Source organism: Arvicola amphibius, chromosome 9, assembly GCF_903992535.2.
Source record: "Arvicola amphibius chromosome 9, mArvAmp1.2, whole genome shotgun sequence".
NCBI lineage: Eukaryota > Metazoa > Chordata > Mammalia > Rodentia > Cricetidae > Arvicola > Arvicola amphibius.
In genome coordinates, this window is record NC_052055.2 from 93,734,815 (window position 1) to 93,762,679 (window position 27,865).

Here is a 27,865-nt window from a genome sequence, read left to right on the forward strand (position 1 = left end):
GTGGGAACATCTCTCCCAAACTCTCCTGCCTTACAGGCGTCAAGTGGATGAGTCTCAGTTCCACAGATGCCTCTACCAACTCAGAGTGATTTTTATCTTCCCATAGCTTTGTAACTAGCAAAGGCTGCCCTGTTCCCAGCTCACTGGCTTCTCGTGAAGCCAACAATGCCTGGTCTTCGTGAGTTTGTTTTTAAGACACAAACAGGGAGCTTATGTATTTTTAATGCCACAGACAACATTAATACCAACTTAAAGGGCCACAGAAGAGAATTAAAGCTCCCTCTTTGATAGCAGAGCTCACATGCTTCATCAACCACTGATTCAGTATGGGGACCCCTTGCTGTCCAGCCCAGCCTGCCTATTTCTGGAAGAAGGCACAGTTTATTTCACAAGTGTGCGTTTCCTTAATAGAGTCTAAGGTCATTTATTGCGACACCTTCTGTTTGGGTTTCTTTGCCTATTCATTTTCTTTTAATTTAGGCATCTCGTCACTTGCCTTTTCGATTATTTTCTTCACGTATACTAGGGACCAATGGAGCACGGTGCTCTTCTCCTCTGGAATCCCCTTGGCATGCACTACTCTATGCGTTGGCCTCCTCCTCCCCCTTGAATACCCACACTCGGGGTTATCAAGAGCCTCATCGCACATGTAGGCGGTGCCTAAACAAAAGGCTCTCTTTCTCTCACTTGACTGTGTTGCCTGGTGGCTTCTGTGAAACCTACTGCTCATCTTTCCCTGCCCTCGCCACAGAAAGCTTTAGAGACAAAGTTCTTACTTGGATTATTGTGTCCAGAGGATACAAGTTGAGAGTCCTGAAAAAAGAAAAAACAAAAAATATCAGTTAATTCTTATTTCCATTTTCCTAATTGAAGTTGAATACATGATATATTACTCATTATTCAGAACCAAGTCTCTATTCGAAACCCTACCAGCTACTGTCACGAGACACATCTACATGAGCGTGCTTGTAAAGAAGTCCTGGGAGTATAGTTGACAATCGTAGTCATTGTTCATCTTTGAATTTTTGTTATGTTTTATTGAGGCCATAATTCACATCATACAAAACAAGCATTCGGAAACAAGAAATTCTGTGGCTTGTGGGTACGTTCAAGGTGTTGAGCGACTGCCACCTCTACCTGCGTGCAAGCACCCCATCACTCAAACATCAAGTCCCCTACCCTTTAAGCAGCATCCCCCACAGCCCCCTTTCCCTGTCCCTCAGCCCCTACTCGTTTCCATCTGTGTTTTTGGATTTCCCATTCTGGTATCTCATCTACCTAGAACCGCACAATCTGTGACCTTCTTAGTCTGGCTTCTTCAGTTAGAATGCTGGGAGTTCATTCTTGTGGGAACTGGTATCAGTAGCCATCTCTTCACCCCTCCCTCCCCCATCTTCCTCTCTTCTTTCTTTGGCAAGGTCTCCCTATACAATTTATGCTGGCCTGGAACTTATAATCCTCCTACTTTAGGTTTCTGAGTGCTAGGATTATAGGTATGTGCTATGGTTCATTTTATGGATGAATACTATTGGATATATATATATATATATATATATATATATATATGATATTTTATGCACACACCTGCTGATAGCATACAGTGTCTATATTCTGTGAGCTGTGCTGCTACTGACTGAGACACAGCTCCTGTTTTAAATCCTTCTCTGTATATACCTAGAATTTGGGGTCTCATGAAACTCTTTGTAAATGTTTTGAGAAGCACAAGCTGTTTCCTGTGGTGGCAGAACCCCTTCATTCCTATTAGAAACGTATAAAGGCTCCAATCTCTCAACATCCTTGCCAGCACTTATTATTTTAATTGTTTTTTTTTTTTTTGTAGTCATCTCGGTATGGGAGGAAGAATGGCATCTCATTGTGCTTTTTATTTGTATTCGCCTAAAAACTAAAGATGTTAAGCATTTTTTTCCCACACAGTTGTTGACTATTTTCATTTGTGAAGAAATACCCATTCAAGTAGTTCATCATTTTATGTAGTTATTTACCTTTTTGTTATTGAGTTGAAAGAGGTCCTCACACAGTTGATTCTATACCCTTACTAGATATATGGTCTGACAATAATTCCCCCGTTTTCTAGTATTTTCCTATTACTGATAATGTCCTCCGATGCACATAACTTTTATATTTTTATATTTATTTAATTTTTCTTTTGTCATTCGTACTTTGGTGGGTTGCATTTTAGAATCTATCACTGAAACCAAGGTTACAGAGAAAATAACCTTGTGTTTTCTTCTGTGAAATTTATGACTTTAGTTCCCAGACTTAGTCACTGATACATTACATTAATGTCTCTGAAACCAACTCATTTGCCTCTGAATGTGTCCCTACTTCTAATGCCTTTACAGGCAATGGCTGCCAGTCCCATCTTGACTGGACACACTCTACTGAACAACTGTGATCTCACTGTGACGGACACAAAGGTTATTATGCAGAAGCATTAACTTGCAATGGCATAAACCCAGTATTACTCTGTATCTTAGATTTAGTTACTACTCAGGTAAATAGATTGAACCTGCTTTTATGTGTATTAAAATGAAATGCGAACTTCTGTCTTGAGAATTTAAATCTTCTTTCTTTGTAAGATTATTTTTTTTAACATAAAATGTAAGGGCGAGTTATATAAGAATTAACTAAGATGGTAGGAGTGTAAATAAAATGTGAATAAAATGTAAATAAAATCTACAACTCCTATATAATTCTGATATGTGGGATAAAAACCTAATGAAGTGGAATTAACTACTAATATATGACTTGATGTGTTTCTATACCATTTTGCTCTAGGAATGCAGTTGCTATCAGGCAGGGGGAGACACTTAATAGGACCGGTGATATTTAAATCCAAGTAATAATGTCCATTTTGGGAAGAAACCTCTCTGGAATAGAATAAAATGAGCCAGGCTGTTGGGTAGGAGCTGTGTGGCCTGAATTACACAGAAGCCCAAGGAACCTTTCTTAGGTAAAAGAATGAGCTATTTGCCATCAGAAGAGCAACGAGTATAGTTCTTATTCTGGAACTCAGCTTTTGGAAAATCAGAGTGTGAAGATGAAATAAATAAACCACTCTTGAAGTGACAGGCTAAAACCTAATCTGCAAAGCGACGTTGGCCTACTTTGGGTACATTCTGCAATACAAAAAAATAAATGTCCACAGTTAAAGACTCCAGATGGGTTGGTGTGCTCTTCTTCTCCAATTAATTTGGAGTTTATATATGGACACAAGTTTGTTTTAGCTTTAATTTGTACAAAACATTCTGAGCCTCAGTCAGTCAGCTTCTCTGTGGTGTGCGTAGGCTGTGGCTCTAGGCGGAGGAGACTCGCCATCAATGGACAAGGATGGTAACTGGCATGGATTTCAGCACTCAGCTTGTTCTTCTAAAAACAGACAGGGGGGCCTTTTCTGATTCTCTGCCCACACTAACGGGAGCAGAACGCTCATTTGCTGATATATCCCGCAACTTGTGTAACAGCTACTGGCATCCCCTCTTTTGAAGTAGAGAGTCAGGATGAGCTCCCAGTTCACAGGAAGCATCATTCCTACATCCCAGAAGATCAAATTTTAGCTGAAAAACCTCTCTGACTAATGGCTTATTCATTTTGCATGGGGGAGAGAAGGAGAAGCAGAATATACTTAAAATAATTGCTTGCAAAATGCAAAAAATCACTACAGAAGACGGTATAGAAAAGATATGAATGAACTCAGACTTTGTTCCTACTGCACTAATGTCTTCTGACTACCAGGTATTAGCTCAGAAAACACTAACTCATTAAATTCCAATATTTCCACGTTGTCATTCTTTGGGTAGAAAAGCAATCTCGTGTGTGTGTGTGTGTGCGTGTGTGTGTGTGTGTGTGTGTGTATTGACAAATTCTGGGATCTATTCTCACCTTCTGCCTTGTTTGAGGTAGTGTTTCTCTTGTTTGTACTTCTAAACGACATATGCCAGGCTAGCCAGCCCACAGGTTTCTGCCTCATCCTGCGAGTGCTGGGGTCAGAGGCTTGCTATTGATCTGGCTTTTTACACGGCGGTCTAGAGATCTAAACTCAGGCCATCAGACTTGCACAACAAGCACTTTTACCCAGAGCGATCTCCCGGGCCCTGACCATCATTCTTAACTACAGCTGGCCCAGCGAGTCATTAGTCTGTTCCTAGAGGCATTCATTTCTTTAAGAAAACATGGATGCTCTCTGAACCCTGATAAACTATCTGCCACCCTTCCCCGTCCAGTTAGCTGTGAAATCCCAGATGCCTCCACAGTGTGCAATTGTTCCTTCTTCAGGAAGCCAGTGCCAGGTTGGGTCAAAGCAGAAGGAGATAACTGCTTTCTCCAAAGGGCCCAGAAGCTGGAGCCCTTTCCACCAGCTATCCAGACACCAACATGCTTGTGGAGTCTACCTCAGAGGCTGTCTCCACCCTGGTGATTCACCTTCTGTTAGTGTACTCCTGGAGAGTGCCAGTCCTTTTCACTGCTTCCCTGACCTTTCTGTTAGGCTACTTAAAGACTATGCCAGTGAGTCCTGAGAGCCAAGAGTAAAGGGCGCATACGAATGACTAACTCTGGCTAAAAGTGATGTCACGAGGCTGACTGAGTGCTTCAATCTGTGTGTTCTGTCAAAGTTCCCTCTTGGGACATACGTCTCCTGGTTTCTGTAATTCAAGTGTGTCTTGCTCTCTGAGATCTTCCTGACTCTGAGCAAGACTTCACGGCTTCTTTGTTTTATTTTCAAGTATGAGATTTTAAAAAGAAAACTATATTGAAGTATAAATGCACACATGTAAAAAGGACACTGGATAAGGTCAAAAGAATCTTACTTTGATGACTGTTTTAATCTGAGCATGGCTCTGTAATAATTAATAAAGAAACTTCATGGAGCTGGGAAAATAAACCAAACTGCTGTCATCTCCTATCAGGACATCCTCAGGTTTCTGAGCTGTTTCTAGCTCATCAGGGTCAGGCTTCAAATGTGCTATTCTGGTGGTCAAGCACACAGTGGGGAGAATCAGCCCTTCTGCCTTTAAAGAATGACTTAGTTTGAAGTTCCAGCACCAGAACTATTATTTGGCATCTTGGGAATCCTGAAACTCCTTAAATGTGGTATTTAACTCATAAAAAGGTGTGATTTTGCTCAAGACAGAAATTACTAGGCACACTGGTGTTCATGAGAGCACTTTAGTGAAGTATGGTTATGAATAACATGTTTCCTAAGATGCATCATGTCATTCCAATCAAATGAGGACCCATCAGCCCATGTACAACTGTGATGGTCAATCTTTTTTTTTTTTTTTTTTTTTTTGGTTTTTCGAGACAGGGTTTCCCTGTAGTTTCTAGAGCCTGTCCTGGAACTAGCTCTTGTAGACTAGGCTGGCCTCGAACTCAGAGAACCGCCTGCCTCTGCCTCCTGAGTGCTGGAATTAAAGGCGTGCACCACCACCACTCAGCCTTGTGATGGTCAATCTTAATTATCAATTTGATTGGATTGAGGAGCACCTAAGAGATTAGTAAAACGCATTTCTGGCTATGTCTTTGAGGGGTTTCAAGGGTTATTTAGACCACGGGGCTCTGACTTGTAGACAAACAACATGGTGGAATTATTAGGAAATGGTGATGGTGGGAGGTAGGGTCTAGGAGAAGGAAGTAGGTCACCGAGCATGTCCTCTGAACTACGTCTTTCCTTTGCTCCCTGCTGTATATAGGGACTGCTGTGCTCAACAGGCCCTTCCCTCCAGGATGAACTGAATCGTCTGAAACTGGGAGTCTACATGAGCCCTCTTCCCTTTCACTTTTGTCTGGAACTCTGGCCACAGTATTGAGAAAGGAACTAATCTGACTACCATGAAAGGAAACTTTGGTGATTACCGTAAGATGCCACTGACTGTAAAACAAAAACCAATTCTGGGCCTCTTGAAATGAGCTGTAGATCAATGAAAGAAGAGGATTTTCAACTATAGTTTTTGGAGAAAGGTAGTACTCATACGGGTATGGTAAGAACATTTCTCTTTTAAACATTTTGTTTTTAGTATTCTTAAAACTGAAGTATATGTGTGTGGATTTGCGTGTGTAAGAGCAGGAGGGGATCAGACGCCCTGGAGCTGTGAGCTGTCTGACATGCCAAGTCCTACTTCTGTAAGGGCAGCAAGTGCTGGTCACTCTGTGCCCTCTCTTCAGCCCTTGGTGTTGGTCATTCTTAAAAATAATGGCTTTGTTGAACTTTCTGAAGATGACTCCACTCATTTCTCCCTGTTTGTTCATCAGTTCATCACTAGAATTACCAAAAGCTAGAAATGGAAAAATTTATATTTTCATATGACTCCTGAAGCTAACTAACAAAAGAGATGTGACCGTACAATTCTGCAATTCTGGTAGTTATTTGTACACTCTGCAGTCACTTTAATTTCCTCAAAATAAATTTCTCTCTCTCTCTCTCTCTCTCTCTCTCTCTCTCTCTCTCTGTTCATCTATCCAGAGGATAACATCTATGAATCAGTTCTTTTCTACGATGCGAGTCATGGGAATAGAACCCAGGTACTTGTGAGTATTCTGTTTGTGCCTTAACAAATAAATCTTGCCTAAAGATCAGAGTGTGGAGCTAGCCACTAGCTAGCCATAGAGGCCAGGTAGCAGTGACACACACCTTTAATCCCAGCACTAAAGAGAGAGAAGCAGAGGGAACTCTGTGAGTTCAAGGCCACCCTGGGCTATGCGAGATTGATCCAGTCTAAAAGAGAATCAGAGCTAAGTGGTGGTGGTTCACACCTTTAATCCCAGTACTTGGCAGTCACATGCCTTTAATCTCAGCACTAGGGAGGTGGAGACAGGAAGGGATATGGCTGGCCAGAGAGAGGAATATAAGGCAGGAGCTCACAGCATTCAGTCTGAGGACATGCAGAGACAGGATCTCGCCCCTATGGTCTGATGATTCAGTAGAGGTAAAAAGAACTTTAGTGCTGGATGCTCTGCTTCTCTGATCTTTCACTCCCTAATATCTGACTCTGGGTTTTTACTATTAAGACCAATTAGAATGTATGCTACATCTGGTACCCAACGTGGTCCTCAGCTACAAGTCCTGAGGCTTGGCAGCAAATGCCAATGCCTGCCGAGGCATCTTTGCTGGCCCCAAGCAGTCTGTTTCCTTTCGTTCTGCATCAACAAGGCTCACGTTGACAAAATATAATTTATAGTTAATTTAAATGTTTGTTTTTGAGGTAATGTGAATCATGAAGCTTTAGTGCAAATATTCATTTGGAGATGTGAGGCACGCCAGCAACCTGGAGGAGATGTGTGATAAGCCGTCCAACTGCAGGCACTTCCCTTCACACTCGCTGGCTCTCATTCTCTTTTCTGGTGAATTAAGAGGAAGGCAGTCAATTCTCATTTCTGTAATGATGCTAGAATTCTGTGTAAGGCTTTGAAAACCACTCAGCAAGAATAGTTCCAGATGAGGGCTGATCCGCCAGATTCATCACTCCTGGCCACGTGAAAGCTCCCAAGATGCCCCTGGGTTGGGATGTGTATTCTGACCCCGACTGAAATGCATATTTCACTTTCCAGCTCTTTATTTGCATTTCAAGTTATGAGATTGCTGCAAAATGAAGGGGAAAGGGGCAGAGAGAATTCATTTTCTTCTCTCTTGGCTGAGATACCTGGTAATGAATGGCAGCCAATTTACAGGAGTCATGGATTGTTTTCTTTACCAAATCCAATTACTTTTGAGATTTGAAGAACGAGGCAGAAATGCCGGGCAGTGTTTGTCTAGGGAACTGTGACTCCAAATCAAGTCCCGAGAGGACAGAAACGAAAGCCAAGTTCATTATCAACTGACTTTGCTTTAGTATATATCTTTTAATACTTAGACAAAATGAAGAAATTCTCAGAAGTGTTTAGCTAATTAAATTAGTGACACTGGAAACTCAGGATGTGCAGTGCAGTAAAACTGACTTTTCCTTTTGTGAGAGCAAATGACACCCTTAATCTTAATAAGGTCTTGACTCCATTATTTATTAGTCATTTTGAAGATTTTTTGCCCCTCAAATTCCATAGACAGTTCTAGCTCAATAATCCAAACATTAGTAGTCGAATCAATTAGTGGCACTGTCCAGTTGAAAGAACATTAATCATCGAGATAAGGGTACAGAGAGAAGCACTCTAGGATTAGCCGCCAGCAGAGCCAGTGGGGAAGCATCTGCCTCCGTGTTCGAGGCTGTGAACTCTATACTGGCGCCACACGCAGAAGTAGCGCGCTCTACCGTAAACGCTAATAACTATCTTTGTAATAGGCAGAGTCCTGGCAGCCTCAAAGATGGCGAAGCTGCTAATTCCACGGCCCAGCGAATATGCCACCTCACATGGGAAAAAGGCAGTTATGGATGTAATTTGGCTAATGATTCTAAAGTAGGGAATTATTCAGGGAGGCCAAATATCATTTCAAGATTCCTGATAAGGTAAAGGAGGACGTTGGAGGACATCAGAGAAGCCAAGACAAGCAGAAGTCAGTGATGTGGGAAGCCCTCTGTATGCGGTGACTATGTGTTGCTTTTATTGACTGATGAATAAAGCTGCTTTGGCCTATGGCAGGGCAGAATACAGCTAAGCGGGAAAGCTAAATTGAGTACAGGGAGAAAGCAGGCGGAGTTGTGGGAGACACCAGCAGCAGCTGGATGAGTAAGACGTCAGAGCAGTACCGGTAAAGCCACCGGGCACGTGGTGATACGCAGATTATTAGAAATGGGTTAGAGCAGAGAAATAGGTAAAGAGCAGAGCCCTGCCCAGGGCCCGATGACCTCAAGGCTCTGCCCTCCAGAGCAGTGAGACAATAAATGTGTGCTGTCCTCAGACACAGTGTGTGGCTGGGTTACTGCAGAAGCAGGCACCAGCTCCATTTTATCCTACAAGACAATGATCAGTATTCTCAGTCAAGCTCTTTGAGAGGAGGTGTTAGATCACCCACACTCCTGGACCATAAATCATTTACAGGCTCTTTCATAGGGACTCAAAACAAACAAACAAACAAAAAAAAAAACTAGGGATGAGTCCCATCTAACCCCCACAGGGGTCGTAGATAGGGTAGTTTCCATTCATGCTTGAAATTCTCTGCCTTTTGAATAAATAATAGTTTATTTCTCAGTAAAAATTAGCTAACACCTAGCTATTTGTTTTCAAATGTGGATTTCTCACAGGTGTATCATCATATGTTAGATCGCTGGAACATGCTCACTTTGTGAACATGAATATACTTTTTGGCGTGTGTTTCCATGCTCACTACAGGCCCCAGAAACTGCCATTCTACCTTCAGATACTGTAAGTTTGACTATATTAGATTCTACACAGAAGTAGAATCAAAAGCAATAATACAGCATTTTTCTTTCAGTTTTGGCTTATTTCATTTAGCGCTCACACATATATACATATATATTTATATACACATATGTAAATACATACTAGACCTTATATAATAAATGAACCGTATATCTGATATTTGACATACATGTATACATGTCATATACATGATATGTGTGAATGATATGTAGCATAATATACCAGAAATAAAACTATAGTTAATATTATATTGATTTGTATCATACACCTAATATTTGATAAGAAGGCAGATCATATGTGTGTATGTATGTATGTGCCTGCACACATACATGCACATGCATGCCATAGTATGCCTTTGGAGGTCAAAAGACAACTTGCAAGAGACAGTTCTCTTCTTCCACCACGTGGATGCCAGGCATTGATCTTAGGGAAACAGGCCTGGCTGGCAAGCACCTTTAACCTGGTGAATAATTTTACTGGCCCATTTACTGTATTTTAATTTGTTAACTATAATTCATAATGCCATCAAAATGACATTTTTGCATTAGCAGTTTAAAATCTCAGTGTCACCTCAGAAGTTAAGTTCCTACTTAAGTATTTACATGGAACTAAACAGAACACACTTTGGGATAGGAACAAGAGAAAGATATGCTTTAGGGTGTGCCCTGCCCACTTCTATCACAACAGTGTCATAGATGTGTGTATTTTAGAAAGCCCAGCACTCAGGAGGCAGAGGCAGGTGGATCTCTGTGACATCGAGGCCAGTCTGGTTTACAGAGTGAGTTCCAGGACAGACAGGGCTACACAGGGAAACCTGGTCTTGAAAACAAACAGTTAAAAAGCAAAGCTTGTCTGACTGCATTCTGGGTAGCCATGGATTCAGGTCAGATTATGGGCAGACTGTGACCCTTTTTTCTTTCTGCCTCCTCTCCCTCCCCAACCCCATCCTTGTCTTTGTTTTCTGAGACAGAGTCTTAGTATGTTGTAAAAGCTAGTCTTTGAAGTCCTGGGGTCAGAAGATCCTCTGCCTCATCCTTTCAGGTGTCTTACCATGCCCGGCTTAGTAGGCCGGCCTGATTTATATAAGTTATTGAGAAACACCCGAGAGAGAGAGAGAGAGAGAGAGAGAGAGAGAGAGAGAGAGAGAGAGAGAGAGAGAGAGAGAGAGAGAGGGGGGGGGGGAATCTGAATAGTGAGGCCTAAAGTAAATTCAATGTTGACACATGGGACATTTCAAATTCCCGGGAGAAATGGGCTAATGTGTTAACAGTGCTACAGTGATTTACTAACTGCTACAAAGATGAAAGTTACTGTCTCCAAACTTCCACCATCCACATTTTTTTAAAATTAAAAAACATGTTAGAATTAGAAATAGAGACCATTGTTAGAATGTTGGAAAAGGGAGGGTTTTCTTCCCTCTGACAGAAAAATTAAACACTTTTCTAGATAAAAGGCACATAAATAAAGTTACAAAATGATTCCATTATATGCACTAGACAAATGAGTAAGATAAGAGAAGTATAACTACAAATCATTTTTATGAAGTGGCAATGGATGTGAATGGGCAATCCACAGAGGAAGAATAGCCACTGCCGAAGCTAGAAGTAATTGGGGAAATGCAAATTAAGACAATGAGATATCAACTTTTCATCCATCATACCGGCACAATGATAAAACCTTGGATAGTATTAATCATTGGCCAGGATACATAAAAAGACTTCCTGAAACACAGCCAAGTGTAAATGTGGTTTCCAGGGGTTCGATATCATAATTTCTGTCCTTACTGGGGGCAGTCAATGGCAGGCCCACGAGGGGACATTCACAAAGAGTGCCTGTGGTGCTGGTGTTTGTAGTAATAGATCATAAACAATAGGCCTACCTCTATGAATGGAGGAGGCAAATCTACACTACCCAATGTTTTGCGACTGTCCACAGTCACTCAGAAGGTCTTCCAAGGTTAAGGGAAATATAATCAGCTCTTAGGAGGCTCATTGGGACAGTGCTTGCCTAGCAGGTGGGAGGCTCTGGGTTTGACTATTTGCAAGAAAGAGAGGGAAGGAGAAAAGGAAGGAGGGAGGGAGGGAAGGAGGGAGGGAGGGGTAAAGAGAGAGCAGTCAAAGTCTAATTCTTAGAACAGAATTTATTTATTTATTTATTTTTGGTAATGGAAATGAACAATTATTTCAATGATTCACTCTAGAAGATTGTGATATTTCTATAGAGAACAGATTGGCTGCGGAATGTCATTGAGTTTCCTACTTTCCTTCCTTTCTACCTGTATAATTTGATCTTTGATAAAGAGTACTTAGCTATTTAGAAAAGTCACGGGAAGCATACTAGACTCAGGTAGACTTTAAGTGTGTCTTGTGGCTGAGTTCCTTTAAAAGACATAGGCATCCCTTTTAAATCTTAGGAAATTGGATAAGGATAGGCAGAATTAAATACTACATGCCTCTAATTCTAAGGCATTCATTTTAAGATTAACCATTAAAAACAGTTTTCTGGTGTATGGGAATGGGGTGTGGACACAGGATCTCATTGACGGTGTGAATGGTTGCAAGATGCTTTCCAATCTCACAAACAAACACTTAGATCAGTTCAACCTGGTGGTCAAAGGACCCTTTTATAGGTCACCCAAGACCATCAGAAAACACAAATATCACATTGTGATTCATAACAGTAGCAACATTACAGTTATGAAATAGCAATGAAAATAATTTTATGGCTGGGGTGGTCACTACAACATGAGAACTGTATTAAAGGGTTGCAGCATCAGGAAGGCTGAACCACTTGACTTAGGCAAAACAACCATTTTCAGAATATGGAAACACATAATGTCACAAGCTTGTTCACTGACCCACCTCAGTGGACACATACATTCTTACAAACGACTGAAGGCCAGAATCACAGGCCTCTGACAAAAATGTCTCAGGGGAAGAGATGCCGAAGGGCCAACATCCTGTCCATGACAAATGTCCACACAGCACAGGTCTCTCTGGTGCTACAAGTGCTCACCTTATTTGGGAATGGAAACTTGCTAGGTTCCACCTTGCCAGGAGCTTGAATAGCAGAGAGTGGGGGAAGCCAGGTCATCTCCTAGAGGTGGGGGAGAAACACACAGCATTTTCAGAGGACTCAACAGCAGAAGCATGAAGAGTACTATGTGGACATGCTTAAGAGGGCACGGAAATGACAGGAATAAATAAAGGCCAAGAGGTAATGTTTACAACCGAGATTTGAAACTCATTTCTATGAAGTGTATTCTAGAATGACCAGTTCTTGACTCCAAGGTTCTCTTTTAATACCTTAAAAGGAGAAGACCCTCCCATTTTCATGGCATTCAAAAAGAGGTTCAAATTATTACACAGAATTCACAGGATGACAGGATGTTTCTGAAGGCATGCTTAAGACAGTAGGAATCTTAGTGCTCTTTATTGGATGAATTGTCTAAACTATTAGAGATAAAGAAGAAATTCCCAACAAGTTCCATAAATCATTACACTTCATAGGAAATGGGGGGAGGGAATGAGAGAAACAAGCCACATACACGGAGTAAAGAGAGAAACGATGTCAACTTTACAAGGCAGTATTAAGAACACCACTTGAGCTCAGTGTGCAGTCATCCATCACAGGCTCTCTGACACTGCCCCTTGAGCTACGGGAGAGGGAGGGGGTCGTATTGTTCACACTTAGCATTTTCCTTCAGCTGCCATCAATAACTTATTAAGGGATTAAATTGACTTCTGATGACCAAGGGAATCAGTATAGTTTGAAAACAGGTTCTGAACCCTGCATTTAAATTGGCCTTCACTTTCAAAACTAAGCAAGCATGCACCACAGTTGATGTTTTAAAAGAAAAAGACATTTGCTTTGTGGAAGGGAGGTTGTGTTCTCACCAACCTTTGGTAGGTAAGGTGTTGAGAAAGGACCCTTCAGGGTTTGGGAAATCGAAGGATGGTCCGTGACTTCTTTCCCCAGGAACCCTCTTCCACAGAACCTCAGATGGGGCAGATTTCACACAAGATCCAAGGGAGGGTGAGTTTTCTAAACCACCCATTAAGGATTTAATGGACCTCCGCCGTCTCCCGCCTTGACACAAATGCCACATGCCGGAGGGTTTAGCGATAAGCTTTCCACCAGTCCCTTCTCCAGTCTGCACACACCAAGAGACCCCACGTCCTTATCTCCTCCCGCCTCTCGTCTGAGGAAGTAGGACTCCTGGATTTGTATTGAGGGTGGCATCCTTGCTCCCCAAGTAAGAAAGCTATTAAGACACACATGGGTTTTCTTTACTCCCCCTAACATGTTCTTTCTACCACTTGGCTCTTCCACAGTATAATCTCTCTTATTTTTCTTCACAAGTTTTTCTCATTTTCCTTTTTCATTTAAATTACTGGCTAGGATAAAGTGGTGTCAAATCTTTTACAGAGCATGCTAGTCATCAATTACAAATACTTGACCCGTTTTTTTTTTTTTTTTTTTTTTTCCCTCCATTATGAATTGTCTGAAGTGTCCTAAGGCCACTCCAATTACTCGGTAGCTTTCTTTGCAATCAGTTTTTTATTCACAGTGTAATCCTGAGGTGTCAAAATAGATAAATAAAATATAAACTAATCACTCATGATAAACACCAGACTTGTATGTACACCCCCAACACGTTCAACTTCCCTCCAGTTACTGAATGCTCTTCATACATTGGCATGTTATATATGTTATGAAGTTTTGTGTTTGTTATAAAAAGCCCAAAGATGAAGTATTTGTGTCCTTCTAGCTATTCAGAAGTAAGTGACATAAGAAGTTAATGAACTATAAATGACTGAACTTTCTTAAGAACATGTCCTACAAATAACTTCTCACAAGTGGCACTTTCAGAAAGGAATTTATTATACAGTTCATACTAAACAAAGCTAGCAAACAAGCTTTAAGAAAGCACTCAGCTGTGATCCTAAGGGTAGGGCGGGTGTCCTCCTGTGTCTGTATCCTGATCCCTGACCATCCACTCATTCCCTGTAGAACACTGACCTGTGGGCAGGCACAGGGCTCAGTCCACTGAGTTACAGCATTAGTGTATCAGCCCTGATTATATTTATAACCGCCATCTCTTCCCTTATCCCAGTTGGGCTGGCAATATTTCCCTTCCTTCATTCCCTCTCCCCCACTCACCCTATCTGTCCATCCACACATTTCCATTCATCCTGCCTCTGACTTCACAAACAACAGCCACAAGAGACAAACGTCCCTTCCTCTTGGCTGCTGTCCATGTCTGCACTGTCATTCTCCGGAGGCTTTGCACCCTCAACTCGCTCACTAGAGGGAAGCTCCATCATTCCCTCTACCCCATTCCTTTATAACAGCGCAGCAGCTCCCTCCTGAGTTGCTCTCCACGTCCCTCGTCGTTCCCCCCCCCCCCCCCCCCCCCCGTCTACCTTTACAAGATCCCCCTGTAGCTTCTGAGAACAATCTTGTAGTGGTCCCCAAGCAATTCACACCACCTTCTCAATATGATCTGAGGCCGTATCTCTTATACTGATCCATATCTCTGACTTTAAATCTGAAAAATCAGCCTTTTTTTTTTTTTTTAAGAGTGAAATTTTTGGTTCTCTCCAGTCTTCCCTGAGCAAATTCAGAGTAAGACAGTTTCTCCTGTCTAAAACTCAGTACAGTCCATTTTTTTTCTTTAAATTCAATACCTAACACTAACCAGCTAACAGACAGCTTAGCTGACTTTTCTAAGAACCGAAGTGAACCTCTTAGGTTTGCTGCAACCTTTATATGAAATCTCCACCCCAGTTTTTCTGATCTGAGTGGTTGTTAAGGAAAAGGCACTGAGTGGCAACACACACCTGAGACACTGACTTTGCAGATCCAAGACTTCAAGCTAGCTAGGGCAGTCTTCGCCCTGGCTCTAGTCTGTTGCCCCTTCCATGTTCCCCAGACACTGCTCCTGTGCTCTGTGATTCTTGAGCCTATTTGGTTCTCACTTCCTAACAACCAACTCTTCTCTATTAGGTCTTTGACAACAACCAGAGGCTACTGGATGTCAGTGCTCTTTAGGACAGATCTACGGGTCCTCATGACCTCAAGCCAGACACTTTCCTCACCTGTGATCCCTACCTGTTTCTCTACCTCATCCTCTTCTCTTCCTGAGGTCTAGACCCTGCCATCTTCCTTTCACTTTAATCTAATCTTCCTCCTGGCTTCTTCTCTTAAGACTGGTGAACAATCTTGATCTCTCCTCCAGCCGTTCGGTATTCCGTGTTTCATGTCAATAGCCACTTTCCTTGCTGTTTTTAAAAGTATCGTTTAATCATATTTTGCTCCATATCATACACACATGTTTATGTACACAAGAATCTACTTAATATTGAATGTGTGTAGCTTAAGAGTAATGAAATGGATCCTGATGAATTCACAACCCACCTTCCTATTTCCAAGACCTAACATCCACCTTTCAAAAGAACCAGCTCTGAGAAAGTTCCTTCCAATGGTCAAGTTCCCTGGGTTCTCCTGAATGTACATTTCTTCATGCAGCTTTGCCCTAATTATTCCAGCTCCCATGACCTCATCACCTCCACTCTCCAGCTTCTTTCCTCCCCATTCATTCCTGCTCACCCTTCTCCCTGACTATTCCCTAAATGTTTTGTGTTCAGCCTACTTTCTATTTCCTGGCTAATTCTGGATATGACTGAGGCTTTAGAAATCACTGATGTATATGTTGCCCAAGTGTGCAGCCAGGCAGTCAACTGCTCATTGTAGGTGTCTACCGAGTCCCTTACCACGGGTGTTCTACAGTCAATTCAAACTCACCACATTTATTTACTGATGGCTTCGTCCACACAAACTTTTCATCTGCATTTTAGATCCTGGTTGAATGCACCGACATCTCACCTATTCCAGTCAGAATCCTTGTAATCATTATGGGATCTTTCTCTTTTATCACTCCAACTCTCTCCCCAGTAAAACATTATCTTACATTAATTAAACACTTGAAGTAGAAAATGTTTTACATGACTTACTTAGCATGACTGATTACTTCTCTAGTTTTAGAGGAGGAAACCAGGTCTCTAAGAGGCTAATGGACTGCTCAAGTTCACCCACTGCTCACTGCCTCTCAGTGTACTTGAGCTTCTACTCATGGCCCAAGAACCCCTGAGCTCTGCGCATACTGCCTGTCTCTCCCAGCCTCTTCCTATCGATAGAGCCACCTTTTACCCACATGGTTCCCCCACTTTCATTGAAGCCTTCAGATTAAGCCAAGGTTTAATCCAACCTTGAGGATATTTGCCCCTCACCTGGGAGGAGCAACGACCCCCCCAGGGAGGCTGCATTATTTGTTTGATGGTCCCAATAGTTAATACCAAGCCCATGTGTTGTGTATTTTGAATTTGTGAATGTATGCCAAACTGAAGTAGATATTTTCAGGGTCTCTGCCTTTCCTCCCTTTACGTTTATGAGCTACCATGAAAATATGTCATTATTTTATCTCACTTATTTTACTCTTTTTCTGTTACCAGTCCTTCTTCCATATAGATGGTAAGTGACTTGTCCTGTGTGCCAAGGAACCTCACTGCTCCAAAACCTTCACAAGCCACCATCACATACATACCAGAATCACAATGAGAATGACAACTGCAAACGATGTGGTACCTAACAGTTCCATGCAAGGTGTTTATTCATGCCCACCCATCTAATATAACTATTACTTCACACTGGAGGGAGGAGGGCAGCTTCAAAATTATCTCTTCAATTGGTTTGTAAATATCACAGCTGCCGTGTGGCGCTGAGTCTCCTGACTTCCACTCCAGAATTCTAGCTCCATTCCAGTGCCTTCAGAGCTCTCATCCTCATAAGAGAAAGCTACATAAAGGGACCCGTGCCGGTCTCGTTCCACTTACTACTCTGTAATACACACAGAAAAGCGAATCTCTCTTTGCTTATGAAGTGCCTGTTTTGGATGTGTGCCCTCCCCCACACGCTGCTGCAATTCTCGACGCCCACTACAGTTACCCTCCACTGTGGACACTCACCGCCCACTACAGTTACTCTCCACTGCGGATACTCACCGCCCACTAGAGTTACCCTCCACTGTGGATACTCACTGCCCACTACAGTTACCCTCCACTGCGGATACTCACCGCCCACTACAGTTACTCTCCACTGCGGATACTCACCACCCACTACAGTTACCCTCCACTGCGGATACTCACCACCCACTACAGTTACCTCCACTGCGGACACTCACCGCCCACTAGAGTTGTCCGCCATTGCGGATACTCCTCTTGTTCCAGTAACACACAGAGTTCCTCTCTCAGGCCCTTCCAAAGCACTCTCCTTTTCTTCCTTCAATTCTCAGGATTTGTTGTTTCATGCTGTATTTTTTTAATATGTACACACCTCAATCTATGCCTAGATAGATACTTCTCTGATACTCCTCTTCCATGCTGAATAAAAATCATACTCAGGAGACACTTATACCTTCTTTCAAGAGCATCCAAATCTTAATAGAATCAACAAATGGGAATCCTAATAACTGCTCACAAGGGTGCTTAGATACACTTTATAAACACAACCCCTTAACTGACTGTAAGTTCCTCTGAGGCAAAAGAGCTACTTACGCTAGTGTGGGCTAGAGCATTTTACATAGTAGGTGCTCCACAGAAGCTGAATTGAGCTGAACATCCACATGTCAGTGCTAACTGACTTGCTAATATTGATTTAAGCACTGCCAAGCATTTCAATAGGATTTATCTATCTAACAATCTTATCAAGCACATAAACGAGTAGCATGGGCAAGAGATGCATGAGACACACAAGTATATAATAATTTCCCAAAATATGACTACTCAAGTAAGTTTCTAATGTGGTACAAGTGTAAAATGTTTTGTATAATGTGCAATGGCTTTATGAGATACACTGTGTTTCACTGAAATTACTTACAAGGGATGTGTAGGAAAATCAGAGCAAACAGACATCTCTATTTCTTGTCACTTACTAGCTGAGCAAGTCACAGCTCAGTACACCATGGTAATTTCAAGTTTTGAAGTTTACTATCAGTTGGATCTTTGCTTGTGATATCTTAGGAGCAAAGGGAAAGGGAGCATAATTTCATGGGTCAAGCATAAAGATTAAATGAGATAACGGACAAGGTAACATGGCATAGCGCCCCGTATCTAAGCATTCATCAAGGATATCACTGGTTACTATCACACTGTTTCTGAATTCTTGCCTCTAAAATGAGAAAAACAGTTTATTTCTAAGCTTCAGTTGTTGGGGGCCTAAGACGTGAGAACAGATGTCAAAGTGTATCTGTTTGAAAAATATCGAAATAGTCATATGTATAGTTTACATATGACTATTAGTTTAGTTAGTATTTATACAAATTGTATGTTATTAGAACTGAAGTTCTTGAAAAATTATGATTCATAACGGTGATTTGCACTTTATTTTTGGGGAAAGGTCCCTAGGTTTTCTAAAAAAAACCATACCTGTGACAAAATAAAAGAAATTGATGAAGTAATAAGACCTGATAGAAATGAAATTTGTAACTTATTCGTGGCACTGATTTAAAGTGTGAGCAAAGATTCCCCATCACATAATTATCACTGCTATTGATTATTCTACATGGCCCTGTTGCCAAAGACACCATATATTTACATCAGGAAATCAAGCTGGTGCTCAAGTATAAGCATCACCATCACTGACTGGTATTCATGGTGCTAGAAGTACTATACACACTACCAGAGGAGAAAAGTCACTACCCATCTCACACAGCTCAACCTCTGTAACCTGTAACAGCCACCTGTCAGCAAGGCGTGCCCACTGGTGCAATAGTGGCACAGATGTTATGAGATAACCTTTAAGGCCTGCTTCACGAACTGCAACCCACAGTTGACACTGTTAATGAGTCTAAGAACCAGAGTCTGGACAGGCCATGGATTTTAGGGGAACGGCTATTATTCTGCTAGATGAACAAAGCAATAAAATGACTCCTAACACATTGCTATAACCAGAGATCAGTGCACTGCTGAACCCTAATCAGAGGTGCTACTTACAGGGAATGGCAGTTAGCATGGGAATGCATAACTGGACAATGTGCAGAGAGTGAGAGACTTGGGAGCACTCAGCTCTAAATAAGGCGTCCTTATCAAACCCCTCCTCTCAAAGCTCAGAGATCTATGTGGAAGTGGAGGCAGAAATGTTGTAAGAAGCAGAGGTGGTGCACAGCTCCATGGGAACAGTGTTTTCCAGGCACAACAGGGCTAATACATATGTGAACTCAGAGGCTATGATAGCCTACAAGACCTGCATAAGTTCAGACAAGACAACAACCCAACATGGAGAAGGGGAGATGGCACAAAGTTCCACCCCTAACAAGAAGCTACTTGTAATTTATAGCTGCAGGGTGGGGGGTGGGGGTGGAGGAGAAGCAGTTTTCTTCAATGAAGTGGACACTCCAGGTCATGCACACCTCATGCTCAGGAGTAGCTGACCAACATAAAGTGCACTTCATGGATTGTTTTTGCATGTGCTCTTTTTTGTTTGTTTGTTTTTAAGAGAGAGAAAGAACATGAAGTTTGGTGTATGGGCACGTGGGAGGAGGATCTGGGAAGAGTTTGGGGGAGAAAAAAGAATATGATAAATATTCTATGAAAATATATTTCGAATCAAGAAATAAAATAACAAATAATAATGAGCAAAGGTAAGATTTCTCATTCTTGTTCAGTTTTTCCTCAGCTTGCCTCACATTATCTTCCTTATAGAGAAGAATACAATGTTGTGTCAAGAACAGGGATTCTCAGCCCTGCACCCAGTGTCTCAGCTGTACCCACTCCTGACACTGAATCAGTCCTTCTTCAGTACTATTTACAGCAAAGTCTCCCTTACCAATAGGTGATATGTTCCAGGACCCCACAGGGGATGCCTAGACCTGGATCACAAAGGACCCTATATATACTACATCTTGTCTTGTGCACACAAACCTGCCATCAAACCCTTTTATGACAGAGCCATTGCAATTGTAAATTCATAGAAGCTGTAGGTGCCCACATGGACCTGCACAACCCACGACCATTCATGGATAGGCAAAGAGCTCATGGAATATCTCTCCCTGCCCAAACTGATGGTTACTGATGGCTATTGGGATGAGAGAGTCACTATCTTCAGATGTATATCCCCCTGGTGACCTTACGAGGTTAAAACAGACTTGTCACAAAACAAAAATACATTCACATGAAAAGGGAATGTAGGGTAGAGGGATAGCAGGGGTAGGAGGGAGAGGTCTGTTGGCAAGGGGTGGCCATCTTCACAGGGTGGGTGACTAACTACAGCTTTGTTCTTGGAAACATTCTTTTCTCATCAGACCATGGATTAATTCTGCCACTTGGGAGTAAAAAGGTTAAATGCTGAAGCTGCTATTTATGTGTGGTCCCGGTAGTTATAGCTCAGAGCAGAATTTCATTTTCAGTTTCTACACCAGAATAACCACCCAGATTTTCAGCTATTTTGCAGGCATCATTCATGCTATGATATTCCCATCATGCGAGTGTCACCACCAACAGAACACGGTAATTTTCATTACCCTGCCCATTTCTCCTGTACAGGCAGCATACAAGAGCACTGCCCTCTGGGGAAGGGGCAGCATTTCTCCAAGTCTTGGACTTGGAGGGACTGGTGCCTGTCTGGAAATAAGAGGAGAAAAATAAATGCTCTTTATCTGGTAGATCTGAAGAGTTTATCTTAACCGTCAACTCACATAGGGCGCCCGAGGAAGAGGCCAGCATTGGCCTTCACATATAGACTTCAGGGCCAGGCATGAAGGTTAGCTGGCTTTTCTCAAGGCAGGGACGCCACAGCCAAGAACAGAAATTCAAAGATATCAATCTACTACTCTATGGTTGAAGGGCCTAGAGCTTGGCAAACAAGAAACAGTGCAATGCCAGGGTGTTTGAATTCAATGCAAGCTGTCTACAGTGAAGTTGGTTGGGCATCAAGGGGTAAAAATGGACGGTCTAGTGGAATCAGTCTGAGAAACAGCATTCAACTCCAATTTCAAAAGACTAACAAAAATAATAAAAAAAAATCACCATTTTTTTTTAAAAAAAATGAAAATACTACTCACAGAAAGCTTCTGGACAAAAAGCAGTACATGCTGGAGAAAAATGTACCTTCTAAAAATATTTACTTTAAAAAATTCTACAGTGAAGGTTGCTAAAATGCCAGGGACCACAACGGCAACTGATTTATATATGGATATGAACAAATGACTGATGATAATTTAAAGACAGAATTAGCCAAAACCATAGTGAATTTTTATTTCTTGAAACTTAAAATGCAGGAACAGGGTCAGTGTGAGTCAAAACTAACCACAAAGGAGAGCCTTGGGCATTAAAGAGAAGTCATTCTGAGACCCCCACAGATATCAAGAGCTGCCAAATCTTCCTCGTATAACATATCATAGTAGCTGCATCAAGCCGGTGCCCATCTTCTCAGACACTGTAAATCATCCACAGACGACTTTCAGTACCAATACAATGTAAATACTCGTGAAAAGCTGTTGGCGTATACTGCCAAAGAAATAAAGAGTTTCTACCTGCTCACCAGAGATGCAATCCTTTCTGTGAATACTTCTGATCAGTGGATGATTGGAGTCAAGAATGGAGAGCCCAGTGATGCTGAGGGCCCATGACATACCTTTCGGTATCACACAGAAAGAGCATGTCGTGTGGATGGATAAATGCAAACTACAGAAGGCCTGCAGACAGAAACACCGAGGGTCCCTCAGAGCTGCATGGCATGCCTGCTTCCTAGCTTGTAAGAGTCCCGTCCAGCGAAAAGCTGAGGACAGAAAGCACACAGCCTTCGTTATACTTGTGCTGTCTAAAGTGCTGCCTGATGAAACCAACACAGACCCCACGCAGCAGAAGAACCCACTTTTCATCTCTTGGACTTGAGCTGTCCCTAGAAACTCAGAAGTCTCCACCAGAAGGAAAGTCAAGATATGACCCTCCGATTTTTGTTTTCATAGTAGAGGCCTAATTTTGGACTTTTGGGAAGATCCTGTGTTGTAGGTGCAGTTGTGTTGTTGTGGGGTGAGAGCACACAGTAGAATCCCCGTTTTACTGTTTGGTACCCCAGTGTTAAAGGAGCCCTTATTATATGTACTCAAGACCTTTTGCAGTAATTTAAAAAATACATTTTAAACTTTATTTTTAAATGCACCTGGCTTTCTATGTCATTTTACTACTTGTGTGTAACACTAGAATTCTCATTCCCCAGTCTATGGGTTGTTTTTATAACTCTTGGTGGATTAAAATGTTAAAGTAGGAGAATTTAAACTGGGTCCTCAGAATTTAAAGCAGACGGCTTTGCCATGCAGCGCACAGCTGCCGGGCTGGATGACTCCTATTCCAGCCAGGTGCCAATAACTCCAACCCACATACCCGTCAGTTTCCTATTTGTGCTCCTGATGAGATACTGTAATTGGACTAATTTGAAATAATTTTTTTTTAAAAAAAATCTAAACAATATGTTTTTGAGGAACATTGGGGAGTGTTTCCCAAATTCTGAGCTTGGACTTGGTTCTTCTCTGTGCCATTTCTGAGCACCACAATCTGAGATCAAGGTGGGCAAACTGAGGGGAAAGGTCGTGGTATTTATTAATTGTACTGCTGTCATCTTATTTTCGACTCACATAATACCTTTTCAGAGTAGCATAAACACCCAGAAATTAGCCTCCCGATAGACACACAGGTCATAATTAATCTTTGAACTATGGTTTGAAACCATCACATTGCTCTTTCATACAGAGCTAAAGGAAAAGATGGCACTCATTACTCCGATCAGACAGGAAGATTATGGGGGCAAAAGGGGAAGAGGGTGGTAAACACATTTTTGGCCATGTTTCCATGGAATCTATTCCCAAACCCACTTCCATAAGCATGCGGGGGAAAATGCATTTGACAAACTCCTATATAGTCAGTCACAGAAGGGTGGAACAGGACCAGGGCTGGTGTATGGGGAACCTCAGGTTACACTGGCTCTGTCATAGACCAGCAGAATGATCTTGCATGGATAGATTTTTCCCAACTATTACTGCTGTCATCTACAAGATGATATTAACCATAGCTAAAGGATTAATAAAAACAGTGGTAAGTATACAAAGCATCCGGAATGTCTGTCACATAGTATGTACTCAGTCAATAAGATTTATTAGTATAATACCAACTTTATAATTACTGTTGGCAGCTTTTGGCTTGGGCCCTGTGAATAGAAAGGATAAATAAAGGAGGCATTTATGAGTTTGTTTTTTAATCTATTTTACTCAGTTAATTATTTAATATTTAACTGGTAAATTATTCATAGTCAAATAAAAGGCATAATAAAAGTATGCTTATTAAACAATAATTTGCTTTCCCACTCCCTTGCCACTGAAGGGAGGGAGAGTGAGTCTTTGTGTCTGGGGTGTTCCTCCAAAGAGATATGTAAGAGCAATCGGGGTCCCCCATTTTCTAAGAGCTGGTGTGTGGTGTTAGGGCCCTCAGCACAACACAGAGTGGCTATGAGAAGGTACAGCAGCCTGAGCTCTCCTCGGCTAACTGCAGAGCAGGTCGGGCAGGCTGTGAGCACAGAGGTGCAGGCTTCTGCACTGTATTGACAGAGCAGGTGACAAGACAGAGCAGGACGGGCAAGACTGGCCACAAACAAACCTGAGCCGCTGGGATCAGGAGAAAAGCCCCAGGTATGGTGGACTTCTTACTCAAAGCGTGAAGGTGAGGCCAGTCCTGCCCACGGCCCAGGTCCATCACCTCTCAAATGTTTCCCAACTATGGCGCCTTTGACTATTCTGGCTTCTGTCTACAGGAGACTCCATTACTTGCAGAGGATGCATTTCAGGACTCCAAGGAATGCTTGAAACCTTACATATAACTGTGTTTATTCCTATGTATACATCTACAAATTTAACAGCTCCTCCCTCCCCCTCTCAGCTGTGCTTGGGGACATTGTTAAGCAATTACCTGAACACCAGCCCTGTGATAGGATGATGGTGGATTGTGATAGCCAACAGGGACACTAAGTAATCAATAGGCCAGGAGTGTACACAGGATGAACACATTGGACAAAAGGAAGATTCATCCTAGGTGGCATGGAGCAGGGAAGGCAGAGATTTTATCACATGAGTCAGTTTGGGGCACAACTCAAATGTTTTATCTAGTTACTTCTGGACCTTGAGGAGCCTTGGTGAAGCTGCCAAAGACAAAACTGTAGATGCGGGGCTTACTGTGCTAACGTTATGGAGAGGCGACTGCATCACTGGGTAGCACAGGTGGGCCAGGGCAGCAGGAATGTCCGTCAGTCTCCAGGATGAATGTTAAAGACAAAGTGACTTTATAGGAAATATCACCAGAAGCACACTGAACACCAGCAGCCATCCAAACTCTAGGGGGCAGTTCTTTAGCTGCACAAGATGTTAGATGTCAGGGTCAAAATACAACAGAATAACAACTATTCTGTATGATTTTATTGTGTGGTTTGTCTTTCTGAAGGCTCACTATGCTGTGATCTTTCTACCTTCATCTGCCTGCATCCTGAGATTTACAGGTATGCCCTGCTACCAACTACTTTATTAGAAGAAACGTGAGCTTATAATCCTAGAAGATTGAATTTGCAAAGCTAGTGGATGAGAGCAATTGAAACCGAAGGGAAAAGAGGAGGGGTGCACCATCAGTAAGAAAATCATTTCAGGGAATTGGCAAATGATGCTGATCTCACAGAGACTGTCCTATAGAAGAAGGCCAAAAGGATGCACCAAACTGCAGGAGAGCAAATAGAGTGTAGATTTCACAAACATTCTCACTAACAATGATGTCTCCCATCTTAGATGAGGCTTGTAACCAGGAGAAACAGGACGACTTAGCAGAGCCAATCAACTCAGTTTCTATGAGTGCACTTGAGTTTACAGCCATACTGAGCACTGGTGGTGGGCTAGGTACTTCCCTAGGTCTTAAAACATAATCTACAACACAACAGAAATACTTCCTGTTCTTAGTGTAAAGATTCAAAAGAAGGACACAATATACATAATAATTAGCTATGTTTCATTTTGTAATATAACCAAAGATAGTATGCACAATGTACAATAACACTATAACCATTAAAACCATGTCTTAGAGTGTGGGTCAACACATGCCAATCAATGAATTCAATACCATATACATACATACATATATACATACATACATGCATACATACACATATAATACATATACAAACAGAGATCACAGAATCATCTTAATAGATACAGAAAATGCAACATTCAACATTCCTTCACAATATAAGCTTCAAAGAACCTGGGAAAATGTAACATATCTCAACATAATAAAAGCTATAGGTGACAAACATATACAAACTGAAATGTTTGCTCTGGAATCAAGAGGCAGACAATGCTGTCACTCTCCACTCTTACTCAGTACTGCTTGCATTCTTAGCTAAGGCGACAAAGCAAGAGAAAACAGAAAAAGAAAAAAGAAAGATAAATATACTCTACTTTCTTACATATATAGACTCTAGATCTAACCAAACGCATGTACACATAGACGTGAAAGCAGAGGCAGAAACCAGGTTGTGGAAGAGGTGACAAAGGAAGGAGCTGTGGTGGTCAATATGAGGAAAGCACATTTATTGTAATGTAACACATTATTTTATACACTAATTAAAAATATTTTTAAACCAGGCGGTGGTGGTGCATGCCTTTAGTCCCAGCACTCGGGGGGCAGAGGCAGGAGGATCTCTGTGAGTTTGAGGCCAGTCTGGTCTACAAGAATTAGTTTCAGAACAGTTAGGACTGATACACAGAAAAACCCCATCTCAAAAAACCAAAAATAAAAAAAATATTCTAAAAATCAGGAGCCAGCCAGAACTGGACGGTGATAGTGCATGCCTTTAATCCCAGGACTCGGGAGGCAGAGGAAGGCGAATCTTTGTGAGTTCGAGGCCAACCTGGTCTATAAGAGTTAGTTCCAGGAGGGGCTCCAAAACTACAGACAAACCCAGTCTCAAAAAAAAAAAAAAAAAAAAACCAAAAAATAAATAAATAAAATAAACTTAAAAAAATCAGGAGCCAGGGAGGACAATAACAATAGCACTGTGCATCAGCACAAAGGCTATCTCCTCAAATGCTGTGCTGAGCTGCATTTCTCAGGGCCATTTAGCATCTTAGGCGGGGTGGGAGGGTCGCCTAGGGATCCCAGGCTGGATGGGCACCTGCACCCTCTGCCTTCGCTAGAGCCGTGTGGAGGCTCCTGACTTAAGACCTTTGTATGTATGTGTCTCTATTCCAGACTTGATGTCATTTTTAATGTCACATGGGATACGTGGTCTGCTTAGATCATATGATCTCACTTTAATTTTTAATGTAATTAAATAGTATCTTCATGGTATTTTTCCGCTTGGATAAATTATGCTTTTTATTTGAAAGTGAAACATGGAAAAAAATTTAAGAGCAGCAGTGTGGAAACCCTCTAGGATATTAACATCTATGAAGTCTACGGTGAACAGCGCTAAACACTGTGTACCAATACCGCGTTCACGTGAATATACACTAACTTGGAAGTCATACACAAATATATGCGTTCGAATTTATTTGTATGTGCCTGTGTGTGTGACTGTGTGGATGCATGTGTGCTGGTGCAGGAGCCTGTTGTTTCACCTCCCGACCGCAGTTTCTCCTCCCACTCACTTACGTGTAATGGGGTCATGCTGCTGGGTGATCTGCTCCTTCTCATTGAACACCTCCATTTCACAGCACCACCTAGGATGTACCTCCTTAAGGGATGCCTGGAGGTGATGCTGCTTGTTTCACTCACATGACACAGTTGCATTGTGGTCATTTCTTCATCACTACAAATGATGCTTTGGCAAAAATCCCTGGGCCTGTATCTATTTGCAGTTCTTTATTCTTCAATAGCATTTATTCTTTGAGTAAATTTCTAGTTCAAATGGCATAAATACTTACGATTTTAATATATTATCAAAGTTCCCCTTTAATCTATCAATTTATATCTCCCCAACATTGTACATCTTCACAAACAGTCCCTGTTTCTAGTCATTCTGATGCTCTCTTTATTTATTTTTTTTTTTTTGGTTTTTTTCGAGACAGGGTTTCTCTGTAGCTTTGGAGCCTGTCCTGGAACTAGCTCTTGTAGGCCAGGCTGGTCTCGAACTCACAGAGATCCGCCTGCCTCTGCCTCCCGAGTGCTGGGATTAAAGGCGTGCGCCACCACCCGGCTCTGATGCTCTCTTTAAAAGATGTTTTTTACATTACTGCTAATCTTACAGGAAAAAGATCATTTTGCTGTTGTTTTAACTCTGCCTTTAATTATCAATATACTGTATTTATTGGATATTCACTTCTTATTTATAAGATACTTATCCATATCCCTTGCCTGTTTTGATGTATTAATATATGCCTTTCCACACTGTTGTTTAAAGACTACTTTGGAAACACAGGAAATTAATGACCTGTTTTACCAGTTGGCTC

General features: G+C 41.8%; 1 protein-coding gene across 1 annotated transcript in view; it reads right to left on the bottom strand.

The window, feature by feature from the left end:
- The window catches only part of Aff3 (AF4/FMR2 family member 3), a 464,423-nt gene that overhangs the window by 143,985 nt on the left and 292,573 nt on the right, over positions 1-27,865 (bottom strand). The window contains exons 7-8 of the mRNA XM_038343070.1: positions 12,346-12,426; positions 777-813 (exon numbers count right to left, since the gene is read on the bottom strand). Of these exons, the coding sequence (XP_038198998.1) occupies positions 777-813; positions 12,346-12,426 (118 nt within the window). The remainder of the gene's footprint in view (positions 1-776; positions 814-12,345; positions 12,427-27,865) is intronic.